The sequence below is a fragment of the Anopheles coustani genome, chromosome X (assembly GCF_943734705.1).
Source record: "Anopheles coustani chromosome X, idAnoCousDA_361_x.2, whole genome shotgun sequence".
NCBI classification, from domain to species: Eukaryota; Metazoa; Arthropoda; class Insecta; order Diptera; family Culicidae; genus Anopheles; species Anopheles coustani.
In genome coordinates this window covers 8,851,576-8,867,397 of record NC_071290.1, presented here as the reverse complement: position 1 = coordinate 8,867,397, position 15,822 = coordinate 8,851,576, and the positions used below count along the sequence as shown (strand labels likewise).

At 52.6% G+C, this 15,822-nt stretch overlaps 3 protein-coding genes across 3 annotated transcripts; 1 reads left to right on the top strand and 2 right to left on the bottom strand.

Annotated features, from left to right (window-relative positions):
- Positions 1-70: 70 nt before the first annotated feature.
- Positions 71-6,016, top strand: LOC131268704 (von Willebrand factor A domain-containing protein 8). The gene is made up of 4 exons (XM_058270961.1): positions 71-319; positions 404-831; positions 1,301-4,195; positions 4,715-6,016. Exons 1-4 carry the CDS (start codon positions 100-102, stop codon positions 5,450-5,452), a joined length of 4,281 nt encoding a protein of 1,426 aa, XP_058126944.1. The 5' UTR covers positions 71-99; the 3' UTR covers positions 5,453-6,016.
- Positions 5,806-9,667, bottom strand: LOC131268705 (solute carrier family 35 member E1 homolog). Its single transcript, XM_058270962.1, has 3 exons — positions 8,522-9,667; positions 7,595-7,929; positions 5,806-7,513 (listed from the first exon to the last, which is right to left on the bottom strand). The coding sequence occupies exons 1-3, from the start codon at positions 8,979-8,981 to the stop codon at positions 6,926-6,928; spliced, it is 1,383 nt and encodes a 460-aa protein (XP_058126945.1). The 5' UTR covers positions 8,982-9,667; the 3' UTR covers positions 5,806-6,925.
- A 225-nt stretch (positions 9,668-9,892) lies between these two features.
- LOC131269043 (vitamin K epoxide reductase complex subunit 1-like protein 1) lies at positions 9,893-12,184 on the bottom strand. The gene is made up of 3 exons (XM_058271356.1): positions 12,091-12,184; positions 11,635-12,017; positions 9,893-10,622 (listed from the first exon to the last, which is right to left on the bottom strand). The coding sequence occupies exons 2-3, from the start codon at positions 11,817-11,819 to the stop codon at positions 10,274-10,276; spliced, it is 534 nt and encodes a 177-aa protein (XP_058127339.1). The 5' UTR covers positions 11,820-12,017; positions 12,091-12,184; the 3' UTR covers positions 9,893-10,273.
- Positions 12,185-15,822: the final 3,638 nt, after the last annotated feature.

Genomic DNA, 15,822 nt, shown 5'->3' with positions numbered 1-15,822 from the left:
TCAGTGTGAAGAGACTTTGACCCCTTATCAGTGGAGTGGTTCAATTGGCAGAAAGTGCGTTGCACCTGGTGATAGTGCCCCTGGTTGCTGATTCCCGCCATGCAACGAAACGTGCAAACCGTACGGCGAATCAATGTGCTCAAACGCATCTTGGCACACCAACAGCCAGCCAGTGCCAGTGATGCTGCCACCGGGGTGCTCTTCAAGCGCAACTGTAGCAACAAATCCGTTAGTACCGTTGCCGGCACGATCCAGATCGACGACGTTGAGAAAGAGATTCACGTACCGCTGAACCCCGAGCTGGTACCGACCGGTTACGGTAAGAGCTGGTTTTAGGAGAGTGTCGTTCTATAAGCCGAGCCTCCGCCTTATCTCATGTTTCTTTTACTTTTCCGTTTTTCAGTGCACGTGAGCGAGGATGGCGAAGCGCAGCTGTCCCAAACCCGGCTGCACCATCTGCGCTGGATGCTGCAGAAAGAAAACCTCGGCCAGGATATGATACTGCTCGGCAGACCGGGCAGCTTGCGTCGACGCATCGTCATGCAGTACTCGGAGCTGACGCGCCGGGAGGTCGAGTACATCCTGCTGAACCGCGACACGACCGAGAGCGACTTGAAGCAGCGGCGCGAAATACTCGACGGTACGGCGACGTACCACAACCAGAGCGCGGTTCGTGCTGCAACGGAGGGGCGTATCCTGCTGATCGAAGGCGTAGAGAAGACAGAACGGAACGTGCTGCCGATACTGAATAACCTGCTCGAGAACCGCGAGATGCACCTCGAGGATGGACGGTTTCTGATAGCGGCGAAAAACTACGACGCCCTGCTGGAGGTTAGCTGCTCGTGTGGTGTGGCGAATGAATCGCATTCATACCATCGAGGTCGAACATGTTCTACGATGCGAAACTCACAAACTCCATGCATGAAGTTCTTAGCAATGTTTGATTACGTGAACAGTAGAATGCAAACAGTGGTTTTTTAACCGCTACGCAATTTGAATTTTTAACATTTTAACTGCCGAACAGTTTTTCATAACAAAAAAAAGCTATCGAGAGTTAACTTGATCAGGCTCGACTGCTTTTTTTCACTTCGTCATTTTTGAATCCTTTTTTGCCTTCCCCTTTTTTAAGTTATCGTTGAAGTTAAAGCATTTGTTAACAAGCTGTCAAGAGACCGCTAAAAAGCATGTGGACAAAATTTCAAAGCAATGTATTCTAGTGTTAAGAGCAAAGTAGAACTGGTTCGGCTTCGAACTCATGATATTTAGTGTGTGGAGCTAATGAATATTTCTTCCCTCCCAGCGCTACGATCGTGCTCAGCTCGCACAGTGGGGTTTGGTGCGTGTGTCGGAAAAGTTTCGCGTGATCGCGCTCGGTCTACCGGTGCCCCGGTACCGCGGTTCACCGCTCGATCCACCCCTTAGGTCCCGGTTTCAGGCGCGCGACATCGCCGATCTACCGTACATCGAGGTGCTGACCGAGGCGAAAGCACTCGCCAACGGATCCGGCCGACCGGAGGTGCTAACGAAGCTGGTGTCGTTCGGTTTCGGCATCCAGTCGGCCTCGTCGCCCCTGCCGGACTTTCCCATCGACAACCTGCGGTACGTGGGGCTGCTGCTGCGGAACAATGGTACGCTCGGGGAGGCGGAGTTGCTCGGCCGGCTCTACCCGTACCGGGCGTTCCTGGAGAAGGAAGGTATATCGCTCGTGCACAGTCTAATGGAGTCGCTAGCGATCGACCGGGAGGCGGTGGTGCCACAGCGAGAAATCCAGAGCGTCGGTGTATCGCCTGCGCACCGAAACGAGCTTGAGGTGCAGCTGCGGCAGGCGCAGGATGGCACCGTGGCTCAATTCCGGCTCGCGCAAGGTAAGCCGAGCTTAAGCGCCACCAAACGCCAACCGTACGTTCCAACGAGCTACCAGAATGGCATGCTGGCGGAGCTGCTGCAGACGGTGGCGGTGGCGGATGTGTGTCTGGTGGGCCCGAAGGGTTGTGGTAAGACCATCCTGGCCGAGCAGCTTTGTGCTGCACTCGATGGCCAGCGGATGGAAACGATGGTGCTCTATCAGGACATGACGGCGCGTGATCTGCTGCAGAAGCGCACGACGCGCCTCAACGGAGACACCGTGTGGCAGGACTCTCCGTTGCTAATGGCCGCCCTTCAGGGGCACGCGATTGTGCTCGACGGTGTGCATCGGTTGCACCACAGCACCTTGGCCATACTGCACCGGCTGGTGCACGACCGCGAGCTGCAACTGTACGATGGCCGACGTCTGATGGCGCACGAGCGTTTCGATCGGTTGCAGGCGAACCAGCCCGACGTGGATCTAGCCGGCAGAGGGCTGTTGCGCATCCATCCCGGGTTCCGTATCGTTGCTTTGGCCGAACCTCACCAGCGCGGTGCCGGAACGGTCGGCACGCCCGGTGGTGCTGGCTCGTGGATCAGCGCTGAAACGCTCAGCCTATTCCTGTTCCACGAGGTGCGCGGTCTGAGCGAGGCGGAAGAACGGCGCGTGCTCGATGCCCTGTACGGACCGCTCGATGCCACGATGGAGCAGATCCTACGCCTTGCGCAGCACCTCCGCGCGTCCTCCGACGACGTGCAGCAGGCCCTCGCGGCCAATCTTTCCACCCGTCAGCTGCTACGGATTGCTCGTCGCCTCAAGCAGTACGGCGACGGTGGTGGCCAGCTGTCGGCCGGGGAAATCGTGCACGCAACCTTCATGAGCAAGTTCATGCCGAGTGTGGCGCGTGGCGTGCTGGAATCGGCGATGCGTCGCTGCATGGACGCGGGTGGCCATCGGGAGGCAACCGACGGAGCCAGGCGCCCGGTGGAGATCGAGCTGAAGGACGATACGCTGCGCATCGGCAGCACGAGTGTGGCACGCTACCGCACCGAGGCGGTGAGCAAGGTGCCGGACATTGTGTTCTACGACGTGCCACAGCATTTGCGGCTGATGGAGCGTCTGCTGCAGGACTTCCTGCTCGGCGAGCACCTGCTGCTGGTGGGCAACCAGGGCGTGGGCAAGAACAAGATCGTCGACCGGCTGCTGCAGCTGATGAACCGTCCGCGCGAGTACATTCAGCTGCACCGTGACACGACGGTGCAGTCGCTGACGCTGCAGGCGACGGTGCGCGACGGACGCATCCAGTACGAGGACTCGCCGCTGGTGAAAGCGGTCAAGGCCGGCCACGTGCTGGTGGTGGACGAGGCGGACAAGGCGCCCATCCACGTCACCTGCATCCTCAAGACGCTGGTCGAGAACGGCGAGATGCTGCTGTCGGATGGGCGCAAAATCTGCCCACCCGCGTCCTCCGCCCCGGGGACGGCACTGGATGAATCGGCGGCGGACGGCTTCATACCGACCCATCCGGACTTCCGGTTGATTGTGCTCGCCAACCGGCCTGGATTTCCCTTCCTCGGCAATGATTTCTTCGCCGCGCTCGGTGACCTATTCGCGTGCCACGCCGTCGACAACCCGTCGCCCGAGTCGGAGCAGTTTCTGCTTCGGCAGTATGGGCCGCGCGTACCGATGGCCACCATCCGCCAGCTGGTGGACGCATTCGCCGAGCTGCGCGACATGGCCGACGCCGGCACGCTGCACTACCCGTACTCGACGCGCGAGGTGGTCGCGATCGTGCGCCACCTGGAGCGCTTCCCGGATGACCCGCTGGCCGAGCTGATCGGCAACGTGCTCGACTACGATCGCTACGCGCCGGAAACGCTCGACCAGGTGACGGCGGTGCTGCTCAAGCACGGCCTCCCGATCGGCCCGTACGCCGAGGGCGTGGAGGCGGTGGCGAACCTGCGCCGCCAGCGCGAGCTACAGATGACGATCCGCAGCAAGAGCGGCAAGGACGTGGCCGGACCGAAGCACGGCCGGGTCGATCCGAACAACGATCCGCACGTCGGCGGCAACACATGGGCCGGCGGAACCGGCGGGCGCGATACCGCCGGCCTGGGCGGCAAGGGTGGCCCGTACCGGCTCGATGCCGGCCACAAGGTGCACCAGCTGTCGGACGCGGAAAAGGACAGCGTGCCGGAGGAGGTGAAGCGGGCGGCGCGCGAGATGAACCGGCGCGCGTTCGAGGAGAAGCTGCGTGAAATCCGCATGAGCGAGTACGAGCACAAGGTGTACGAGCAGTACTCGGAACCGGTACGGCGGCAGGTGCAGCAGCTCCGGATCACTTTGCAGGTACATTAGCCCCAATCCTCTTTCCGAAGTCATATACACTCCACGAACATGTTACTTGCACCGGTAACGCTTATTCTAGCGAATGGTTCATTCATCAAATGAAGTGATGCAGGGTCAGATCATTTCGACCCGATCATAGTGTTGTCAAAGTTGTCCCTCATTAAGGGATCGACGTTACCTCATTGGTAATGCGTTAGTTATCAGGAAACAGAATTCAAAACATACATTTGATAAAGGTTAGGGTAGTTTTGTTAGTTGGTTGGTATCATGAACATTTGCCTAAATCTAGTTTTGCAAAATCGTGGAAATTAACTTCTATCTCGCGCATTCAGGTATCAGAATTGAAGTCAACGGTTATATACACTGACTAATTTGAGTGTACTTTCCCTCGTACTCGTTGAATTGTGCTAAGGAATCCTATATTCATCTTAAAAATTATTCACATATTGTAGTAAACAGTTCTGCTTATACCATCCTCAACACGCAAATGATTTATGCTTTTCCTTTTTATTCCGGTAGGCCCTGCAAGCACGAGCCCGCGAACGCCAATGGCAGAAACATCGAACGGCGGGCGAGCTCGACGATACCAAGCTGGTGGAGGGGCTGACGGGCGAGCGGGCGATCTACAAGCAGCGCGCCGAGCAGGAGCCGGAACCGGGTGCCCCACAGCAGAAGCCCAAGCGTCTCCGGTTGCTGGTGGACGTGTCCGGCTCGATGTATCGGTTCAACGGCTACGACGGTCGGCTCGACCGTCAGCTCGAGGCGACCACGATGGTGATGGAAGCGTTCGACGGCTTCGAGAGCAAGATCCGGTACGATGTGGTGGGCCACAGCGGCGAGGCGGTCGCGGTGCCCTTCGTGAGCGAAAACGCACCGCCCCGGGACGCGAAGCGCCGGCTCGAGACGCTCAAGATGATGCACGCGCACGCGCAGTTCTGCTGGAGCGGCGACCATACGCTCGCCGCCACCGAGCGAGCGGTGGACGAGCTGGCACGCGAGGACTGCGACGAGGCGATCGTGGTGGTGCTGAGCGACGCCAACCTGGCACGCTACGGCATCACGCCACGGGCGCTAAATGCCGCCCTCACAAAGCAGGCCCCGCGTGTTCAGGCGTACGTCGTGTTCATCGGCAGCCTGGGCGATGAGGCGCGCGTCATAACGGAAACCATGGCTGCCGGGAAGGCGTTCGTCTGCATGGATCTCGACCAGCTACCTCAGATCATGCGTCAGATCTTCTCTGCCTCGCTACTCCAATAGCAGCGTCATGCAATAGCGGACATGCCTTATCTTCCGCACGATGAGTTGAGTATTTTCCTGCGACAAGGCCAGGGGTTTTTTTTTGGTAGGGTGGTGTTTATCTAGCTGTACATAGAAAGCGGTATCATTGGTGTCGACAATAAGGCAAATAGATAAAGTATTGCAACGCTCCGGTAGAACTACAAGGGGGCTTCTTTTGGTCACCTCAGGCTGAACTCATCTTTTTTCTATTATTGTGACTAGCGCAGAAAATAACCCAAGTCCCACGAACGAAAACACACTTTATACATACTACAGAACCATACAGAATAGCGATACGAGTCGCTAACCGAACAGATCTATTCAATAAGGACTATTATTGCAAATTGTTTTATTACTTGTTACATCCCGAGCGGCTCGAGTCGATTTGGATACAAACAACGGTAGGGTACAACGAACATAAACGAAGACACTGTTAGGATATCTACGATCAGTTTGTTTAACAAATGGTAAATAAAAAAAAAAAAACAATAGCGTTATCAAAAGCGTCATTGAAGGGGAGCTAGTTTTCCGGCCGAAAGGCGATGATACGTTGTGGTTTGGGGCGCGTTTATATCCGATCATTATTTTACACGGCCCTATTTTAGAGGCTGCTGTCACCCGTTTCAGTGTTTAGATTGAAATACTTTACACCCGTTCGCATGGGAAAGGATAAAGCACGATCATCCTTCGGAAACGAACCACCTCACCATATTTTTACTAATCATTTATGTACAAAAAAAAAACCGCAAAAAGAGCACACGCCGGCCGGTTCGAAACACGTCACTTTACACGTCCTAATTCTATGTACACTTGCATTATTGCGCCAAATTGGGACGAGGCTGGGAGTGCTTTAAGGGATAACATTACACATTGCACGCTTGTAACCGCTGTCGCTGCGTCCAGCAAACGCTTGTACGCCAGAGGGTTTTTTAATTTTTAAATCATAACTAAGCGTATGTAACGGAAAAAGCGAAATAGTAATAAAAAAAAAATACTGCCTGACCCGTCTCATCGGGGTTGCTGCTTATCAACAAACGAAAATGTCCCTTACTTGCGCATCGCCATGTTTCCTATTGTGTTTTAACATTCGCTATGCTTTTACTCTAGCGCTCGCTAGCTCCTATCGTTAGAAATACAATTAAATCGGTCTATCTATACTGGTGCCCAGCAGTGTCTTAGTATCCGCACAAAAACGTCATCAACAGTGCACAATTACTAGAACATAAAGGTCTTAACAAAATAGAACGGTAGTCAACTGCACGCAGCACCTTTCGATACATTCTTTCCTATCGCCTTAAGACGGGCTCGTTAAATTAGTATCGTCTACTTATCTACCGGACCGGTGGCGACGTTTTTGTGTTCAACTAAAAATAAATTATGTTCGCCGCCACCATCCGCTCGTGCTTCCGCGGATAGCCATCCGGATACCGGTCATCAGTCCAATTGAGCCATTTATACAAACTGTAGCTTTCCGTTGCCGCTGGCAGTACCTGCCACGGAGGGAGCGGGGGTACCTCCCGCGGACGGTGCACCCATCGTGGAAGTCATACCGACGCCTCCGATCACGGGCAAAAGCATGGCGGTGCCGTTCGTCATCAGGACATTATCCGTCGGACCGGAACTTGAGATGGTGGCGTGCAGCGGTGTGTACTGATACTGGTTGTAGCGGCTGGCGGTGCCGGAGCCGGTGGCAGCGGACACGTTGGTGGTACCGACGGAAATGCCACCATTGCCCTCAGCCTGCCCACCCGCCTTCGCATACGGGAGCAACGTTTCGCTGCGGCGTGCAAAGTACTTCGCCCGGTTGTAGCACAGCACGCCCAGGATGGCCACCAGCATGCCGAGCACGTTGAGCCACGTAACCGGATTGCCGAGCACGAACAGCGAGATCGCGATGACGAAGATGCGCTTGCTGGCGCTGGCCACCGCGTACGTCAGTGGTGTCACGAGTGACAGGACGCTGAACGCGAGGATATTCTGCAGCCAGTTCAGCACGCCATCGGTGAACAACAGCGCAATTACCCGATAGTCGCCGGTCGTCTGCAAAGTTGTTAAAACAGAACGAACGCATTAGTTGGCGGCAAAGTTCAAGTTCGACGACCCGAACGGTTAACCACTTACGATGGCTGGATGCTTCATCACGTTGAACAGATCGACGTAGATCCACACGGGCAGAAACATGAAGAGCGCCAGCCGGCCCAGAATGTGCAGCAGCCGCAGATGGTGGACGCCCGTTTCCTTCAGCACCTTCTTGGAGAAGATGTTCTGCAGCGAGAAGCCCATCGTCGCGATGAGGGCACTGATCAGGCCGACCACATCGAACGACAGTTCCGTCAGCGTCGCGATACCGACACCGACAATGATCGGCACGAGCGACAGGTAGACGGGTTTCGTTTGCCGCTCGCGCAGAATAATCCGAGACAGGATGACGGTAAACAGGGGCATCGTCGCTTTCACTACAAGAGGAAAAGAATAATGACAGTTTTAGAACGTTATTCCGAAATTCGGATCCAAAACGGGTTTGTAGTTTCTTAATGCAGCGATTATGAACGGTTGTAGCACCGTTAGTAAGTTTTCTATGCTATGTTTGATAGTAGTTTTCGTTGACTAGCGTTGATTGATGGGCAGGCAGGAGAATACTGGTTGATTGTCACTCAGAATATCCATCATTCGGACAACAAGCGAGCAAAATATTATTGCTCGTCGACAAACGTTTGCTTTTCGTTTGCTTCGTTCGTTAAAAATTCGCGCTTTACGCTCGACCGCTTCTAACGTGCCGTAAACACTTTCACTTTCAACCGTTTTTTCTTTTATTAGCCTTCTCGCTTCGTAACCTTCCGATAACATGTAACCAACCTGTGCGGATTATGAATGGCGTGGGAAAAGAGTGGGAGTGTGTAGAAAGAAATGAAAACAAGCGTGGCTAGATATAACCAGTCGAATAAACAAATTTGTAATTCAAAGAAGTGATTATTCAATGTCAAGTGCCACCAGAACGATGCCGAATGGGTCGTGTAGAAGAAGGGGGAGATGCCCCACCAGTCTTACCTGTGTGAGCGTACGAAACCGGCACCTTCCAGATAGAAATGTGTGACGTAACCGAGGCCAGGAATTTGCCGAGCGCCAGGGGCACGATGAACTTGAAGTAGTAGCGCCACGAGATGTCCACGTACTTCCGCACGCCCCAGAGATTAAAGAACGGCCCGCTGTACACGGTGATGCTGGTCAGCTGTATCATCGTCACCGTCATCGGGTAGGGAAATTCGCTCAGGATCATCTTGCCGATCACGTTGTTGCTGCTGGACACCATGTACCAGAGGATGCAGAGGAATACGATCGTTAGCGTTTGCCTTGTCGTACCGTCCGGTCCGGTGCCGCCCGGCTGGCTGGAGGGGCCGGCTGAATTATACCCGTTGCCGAGCAGGGGTACGTTGCCCGAACGGCCGCTTCTAGCGCTGCGCAGCCCGTTCACGAACGAGCCGATGGGTCGTTTCAGTAGCATTGCCATCGTGGCGGCCTTCGTCAAGCGTCAAAGTTCCCGGTGGTCGTGGTGGCTCTCTTGTGGCAAAGGCCCACGGCAGATAGCAGGCCAGTCGGTCACTACGTACGGTCTCGTGCGTTACGGATCTTTTCTTTCCCGCAACAAAAATATTCGTCCGAGCAGATTTGAAGGTGAACGCTCAATCCCCTCCTTTTCTGGGTAGCAAGGCAGGTACCGAGGGCAGCAAACTTGTATCGTTGACGAAATCAGCAGACATTTAGAGCGAACCAACCGACACACAAATCTTTCCCCCTGGGGCAGGGGAAAGGCTTCAAACGGACTGACTCAAACTAAATAAACACTTCGCAGCAATTTCTATCATCAAATTGCCGTGCCATGAAGGACGGATCACAGTTGAAGGATAGTGCAATCGTGTACACATATCGAGCTACGCCACATCTCACACTGTCAGTTCCGTGAGCGAGATGATGTGGGCAGACGGTCCCTTCCTTCCCTTCGCTCAGCACACGCGGGGAAGAGTTGCCTTTGGCGTTTAATTTCTTTTTAACCACCTAGGCGCGCACCCTACCAGGATACAGGGATGCGTGTTTCTTGACGGCGAAAGGTTTTATTGGGAAGGAATATGTATCCTGCTGCTTGCATGCTTGGTGTGATCCTGAAAATCCCCCGGGGGACGCACAAACCTCAATGAACGACCAGATACGATACCAACACTGCAGCAACACGCGCGTAAGCTGGTACATCTGACGTTTACGCGTGTTGACACGTCTCAGCTGAGAGCTACGCTGTACCTGTCATTTCTCTTGAGCGAGCAATCGAGCGGGCGAATTGGAGCGAAATGAGCGAACTCTCGATTGTAAGCATCTTTTGAGCGGACCGTTAACCAACGGACGGAAAATCGCTGAACCGATTGATTTACGTTTTATTTTATCTTTATTTGTCACAACCACAACACTTTACAACGGAATAAACGCATCTTTTTGGCATGTTAACGAGTATGGTAAGATTGAACAAACTGTGCCAGAGTAAACGTTGCAACACGGGTACGGTACGACATTTTTGGCCATAGAGAATTTGGTGGATCCTGAGATGGTATTGGAATCGCAATCCCTTCATACCTTTAAAAGAGCTACTGGAATGTTCTGCAGTACATATTAACGTGTAATTAAATTATCTGACAATCTGACTGCAAAGGAATGTTTCTAAGCTACAAATATATCAACGCAAATTTACAACAAAGTGCTTAAGAAACGATTACGGATCGGTGAATAACATCATGTCTGAGCGGGTTTTGCGCATTACTTTATCTTTTTTGCTACATTGATCGCTCGCATCACCTGCTCCTCGCGTACCAGTACCTGTATCTTCTGGAGCGCCAGTATGAGACTGATCAGATTAACCGCGTAGGTGGTGACGCACACGATGCACAGATCCTCCAGGACGAAGTAGAGCAGGTACGCCAAGTACAGCGACAGTCCGTTCGAAAGCAGGATCAAGTAGCTGTTCAACCGGGCGATGCGCAGGTGGTCGCTAAAGCTGCACGCCGCCACCAGGAAGTAGTAAAATATGCCGTAAAATCCGTTCGGCACGTTCAGGGCGGACGCTTCGCCAAACACCTTGCCCGCGATGCCAAAGCCACGGCCGTAGCTGGAGAAGAAAGTGGGAGCGAAGCAAAATTAAACAATCGCGAGAACTGCGAAATCCATCCTGCACAACCTGTAGCGCGGTACCGTCGATCGGCTCGCGCCTACGTAACGAACCCTACAGTTAATAATATCGCCAACCGTATTAGCACTTCATCAGTAGCGAGCATCAATAAGCATCCCAGTAGCAAAAGGGTAACACCGCAAATATCAGGGCGGTCGGGGACATAAACGTCAAACGGAATTTATAGTTTTAAAGCGCGCGCGCCGCTAGTACGAAAGTCAACCCGAACGTAAAGAGGAATGGCAACAAGTCAAGCGTCGGCAAAACAGTACGTTCTAAAAATATACCTCGAGCATGGAGAGGTCGTTAAATATGATGACCCATTTCAGCGGCATACAAAACATCTGGCTATTAAAGATGTAAATTCCCGCCCATGAGCAGATCTCGCCAGCAGGACCTTCTCCGGCTACTGGATATACGACCTTGTCGACCGGATTCTTCACGCCGGTACAAACAGCTTCCTAGAACTAAACGCTCGGTGCTATCCGGGTATTGACTGCACTGCTTTGTGCTGTGGCGTTTTATGTGCGGTTTTATGGCACTTATGTAGGGTTATGGGTTTTCTTTTTTTTGTATTTTTGCAATCGCTACGCCTGCTCGATGGCTTTCCAATGGGGTTCGATTTTTTTTAACCAGCTTATAGTTCTTTACTATTCAAACAGATAATTAATAACATTTTTTACGAGTATCTTTTTACCGAACAATCAGGTTTTCAGCCATTCACCGTGATTTGATGGCTAATAAAGATTAATTTAATTACTCTCATTGAGCAGGAGCAGTATGTTTTAAAACTTGTTCTCTTTCTTCTTGGTAACTTTTTGTTTTTTTGCCTGCACATGCTTTTGCACATTCTGCAATAGTCACGCGGTATACCAAATAACACGCGTGTGGATTTTTTTAAAAATCTTCCAATATCTTCCGTAGCTTGGTAGCATATGGGCGTATCGCCTACCTCGAGGTAAACACTTTGGTGCAGCTTATGCGTTCGCTTATATCACATAGGGCCTGATAGGAACGATCTTGTTCGGCACGCAGCTCAACGTAGGACGTGTACAGGGACAAGAGAAAGCCGAACGCACTCAGTCCTACCAGTCCCACCGTGTAGGAACACTTGCAGTTGCCCGTCGCTGTGCTCATCGCTTGTGCGCTTCTGATGTGCTTCCGGGTCCAGGATCAGTAAACTCCTTCGCAAGCGGCTACCAGTGGCCACGGTGTGCTGGCAATATGGAATGCCCGATGTTTGCACCAGCGTACCAGTTAGAACACTTCGCGGCTTTGTTTCCTACCGACTAAATCAGATGCTTTCGGTGCTCAGATGAGAGTTAAAGGGAACAGCTGTAAATGTCGATCGGACATTAATTAATGATTTTGATACTGTCTCCCGTGTCCGGCTGGCGGTAGGGCCTACCTTTAGCTCGCGTCTGTTCCGGGCGGTGTTGACGTCTGCGACGGCCGTGTTTTGACAAGCAGGTATTATCAACCATGTGCATACCGCTCCGCTGTTCGGCCCACGGCAGCGGGTATCATCTCTAAACCACTCGATGGAAGGGCACCCTGACCTGATCATCTCTCTTTCTCCCATTTCATCTCTCTCAGTCGTAAAGTGCTGCGGCTCTCGTCCGTTTATACGGCTCAAACTGTGTTCGTTCGCTGTCCTTTGAGTTCCTTTCGCTGCCCTACGGGTTTTAACTGTCAAACCGAATCGAACCTATTTTTGTTTACATGATTTCTAGTTTGTTTAAAAATGAAAACAGAAAGCAATAGATATTTTGGCAGCAAAGAAATTCTTCACGTTCAATATTTACAGCTATCCATTACTTTTGAAATCGAATAACGGGCAATCAAAAATTTAATTATTTTCGCAAATCAAATAGCACCTCAACCTGAACTCCCCCGAAGGATCGCACATCGAAATGGCGTGATGGACGAGCAATTCAACGGCCAGTGTGGAAGAGAACAGGATTGCCAATTGGCATGCTGGCAGGCCTTTCTGGACCGGTTGCGGCGAGAGGTACTACGGCTATAAAAATGCAAGCATTCTCATTCAATCGTCCGTTTTATGCCCTTTACTGTCCCGTACCTGTGTCCCGTGCTAGCGCGAGCGCTCCAGAGGCGAAACGGAATAGCAAAACCATTTCGAAGCAATGGAAGCAAAAAAAAAGGGTTTCACATGCTCGCAGCCATCGGCCTTGCGAAGGGTTGCGCACTCGGTCCAGCACTGCTGGCGGTTTGCTGGCGGGCAGGTAATTGAACCGACCGTTGTGCTGCCGAGAGGCCCTTTTGTTGCAGCAAACCAACATGATTTTCGCCCGTATGGCGTGCACGGCGTTGTAACGGTTTGTATCGGCGATCGGTTTCCTACCAGGAATACCAAATAGTTCGCTCTCGTACTTTCTCGCTCTCGCTCTCTGACACCGGACCCCAAGATGCAGACTCCGATGGCCTGCTGCCTCTCGTCAGGGCGCATGGCGTGCTGCTGTATACGGTAATAATAACGTACAGTTAGTTTGCTAGTCAGCGCTCTAGCTCTCGGTCTCGCCGCGGTGTGGCCGCGTACTGGATTATTTTTACCTGCCAATTCAGTATTCAGCCGTGCGGGGCACTCAAACGCCGTTTGAGGTTTATACGGCCGTTGCGCGGATCGCGCACTTGACGTTGGACCGTGAGCGCCCCGATTTCGTGTGTTTGGCCGAACTCGGCTACTCATGGCTGCCAACCTAGCGACGCCAAACACCTCTTCACCGACCGTCAGTCAGCAGCCGTACAGGAGCGCAAGCAGCGGCGCAGCAACGGCAGCGCTAGCAAGTAGTAACAGCAGCAGCAGCAGCAGTAACAGCAGTAGCAGCAGCAGCAGCCAAACCAGCCAACCGGGAGCGCTGAAGACGAAGGTTCAAAATCCTTTCTTTGTCTCGCACGGGAAGGCTTGTTTTTCCTCGTCAATTGATTGGTGTGTGACGGCCCCCAAAACGGGCGAATGCTCCCCCGAAATGTGTGTACGGTGTGTGTGTCGTGAGGTGGTCGTGTCACTATAACCGAACGCGAGGTGGTTCAAAATCTGACCTCCCATCAATCGATTACTCGGTGCCACCGCTTACCTTTACCTAGTCGCATCGCGGCTCTTCTCCAAAAGCCCCGTTGCCCCATCTGTGCTCCACGAACGGCCAACTGCTCTGCCCTGCTCTGCTTTTTCATTCATTCTTTCCTTCTTTTTCATTGCGCTCTTCTCAAACTTTTTTCCCATTCTGGAGGCTCGGGTTGCTGGAAATCGTTACCCCTATACCAGTCCGGAGGCCAGTGAAAACCAAGCAGGAAAGAATTAAACAAGTTTGTTTTATCCGAAGCCACAGAAAACAAAAAGCTTGCGAAAACGAAAAAAGAAAAACCAGAGCAGGGCGAGAAAAACCACCCGTTCCAGGTCTGTAATCCACTCCACAGGCCCTACGGTGCGGCTGGGTGAAAGAGTAGGATCGGGTGATAGCGCAGAGTGGGTGGAGGTGGGCGTGTGGCGCGTAGCACAACAATGGTGAAGTCGGAACTAAAGGGCGAAGAAAAGAACGGCAGAAACTTATAGAATGTGAGCGATGCTACCGACGCTGGCGTAGCGAAACCGAGGCGACGAGCGACGAAAAAGTTTCGAAAAGGAAAAACGAGGAAATGGGAAGGCAAAGGGCCTGGCGCTAGGAAAATTCCCAGAGAGGAGACCCGTCCGCTTCAAGTGGCGGATCGAATCGGTCCGCTCGAGGGAAATGGAAATGTGAGCCGGGGTTGCCCCGCGGAACACAACCGCGGCGGACAGTGCCAGTGTCCAGTGACGTAAGATCGTGTTCGAGTGTAACATGAGGCGAGGGCGAAAGAAAACAAACAAAAAAAAAACACACACACACATGAGGATAAAGATAAAAGTAAAGCAGCAGCAGTTTTCAACTAAACACCGCTCTGCTTGTCATAATTGAAACAACGAGCAAAAAAACGTAACTTCCCGGTCTCGGCTGAAGGTCCTTACTCTTCCGGAGCTTTCACGGGAACGCATCCTTTTTCTCCCGCGCCTGTGGAACACGGGGGTTTGTCATACATTTTCCTAGAGCGAGCTTTTGCTAGGTCGTCACAAGCCGACATTTTCCGCACGGCCGTACGGGCTCCTGGAGCAGAAACAATCAACCACCTTACCCCTCGGCACAGACAAATACATACACTACACACATACATACACAGCCATGCACCCAGCAGCAGGCGCGCTAGGTGTCTCGGGTGTGTTTCCGTGTTAGTGCCAGCGACACGTGTGTGTGTAGGGACGTGTACGTGTGTGTACGTTGTGCGAAACGTTTTTCGTGTGTCGGCAGCATCACCGTTACTGTTGGCCGGATCCGAATCCGCATCCGGATGCGCGATTGTTTTATCCCTTGCACGCAGCGAGATGCCATAAATTGGTCCTCCAATCGTAGCGGTGTGGTGCTGCTGAAGACGGAAAAATCGAAATCCCGATCTGTGAAGCTAGCAGCAGCAGCAGCAGCAGGCGAAAACAAAGCCTTCCGAAACGGAAAAGCGCCCCCTTAAGCAATCAAAAGCCAAGTCAGCAAGCAACCGAACGGGAATCCAGCAGCACCAGCAGCAGCAGCGGCGGCAGAAACGAAAATTCAACACTGCAACAAGCAAGTCCATCACGCAACCAATAGAATCAGCAGCAGCAGCAGCAGCATCGAACCAGGACGAAGTTAATGTGAGTGTGTTTATGCGTGCATTGTTTTTTTGTTGGTTGTGCGTACGGTTGGTGTTGGATTTATGCTCTTTTCTTCGGCCCTTGGAGGAGATGCGTCTTGGGGAGTAGTTGATGGGGCATACGAAGCGAAGCGTGTCAATGCGCCCGTAAAGGGTCAAATATATTACCACCAATCGGAGAAGGTAGTTCAAGCAACGACGAGGCGCCATCAATAAGAGACTACATACACTCGGTGTGTGCTTTTGCGAAAAACGGTTGTTTCCTTTTGGTGTGTACGAGCGCGTTCCATGCGCTGCTCTTTAGGTGTGCGTGAAGGGGCGGAGAAGCAGAAAGTAAAACGGTCGGAAGGGTCGGTGGTGCCGTGTGCGCGTGTGTCGATAAAAAACAAAAATTATGTATAAACATATTTTGTTATTTGCCATA

Excerpts from the sequence above, each read along its gene's own strand:
- LOC131268704 (XM_058270961.1), top strand. The coding sequence starts at position 100 with ATGCAACGAAACGTGCAAACCGTACGGCGAATCAATGTGCTCAAACGC. Across the intron at positions 832-1,300 it reads ACTACGACGCCCTGCTGGAG|CGCTACGATCGTGCTCAGCT; the intron begins GTTAGCTGCTCG and ends CTTCCCTCCCAG. Across the intron at positions 4,196-4,714 it reads AGCTCCGGATCACTTTGCAG|GCCCTGCAAGCACGAGCCCG; the intron begins GTACATTAGCCC and ends TTATTCCGGTAG.
- LOC131268705 (XM_058270962.1), bottom strand. The coding sequence starts at position 8,981 with ATGGCAATGCTACTGAAACGACCCATCGGCTCGTTCGTGAACGGGCTG. Across the intron at positions 7,930-8,521 it reads GGTTTCGTACGCTCACACAG|TGAAAGCGACGATGCCCCTG; the intron begins GTAAGACTGGTG and ends TTCCTCTTGTAG. Across the intron at positions 7,514-7,594 it reads TGATGAAGCATCCAGCCATC|ACGACCGGCGACTATCGGGT; the intron begins GTAAGTGGTTAA and ends ACAACTTTGCAG.
- LOC131269043 (XM_058271356.1), bottom strand. The coding sequence starts at position 11,819 with ATGAGCACAGCGACGGGCAACTGCAAGTGTTCCTACACGGTGGGACTG. Across the intron at positions 10,623-11,634 it reads ACCAAAGTGTTTACCTCGAG|CTACGGCCGTGGCTTTGGCA; the intron begins GTAGGCGATACG and ends TTTCTTCTCCAG.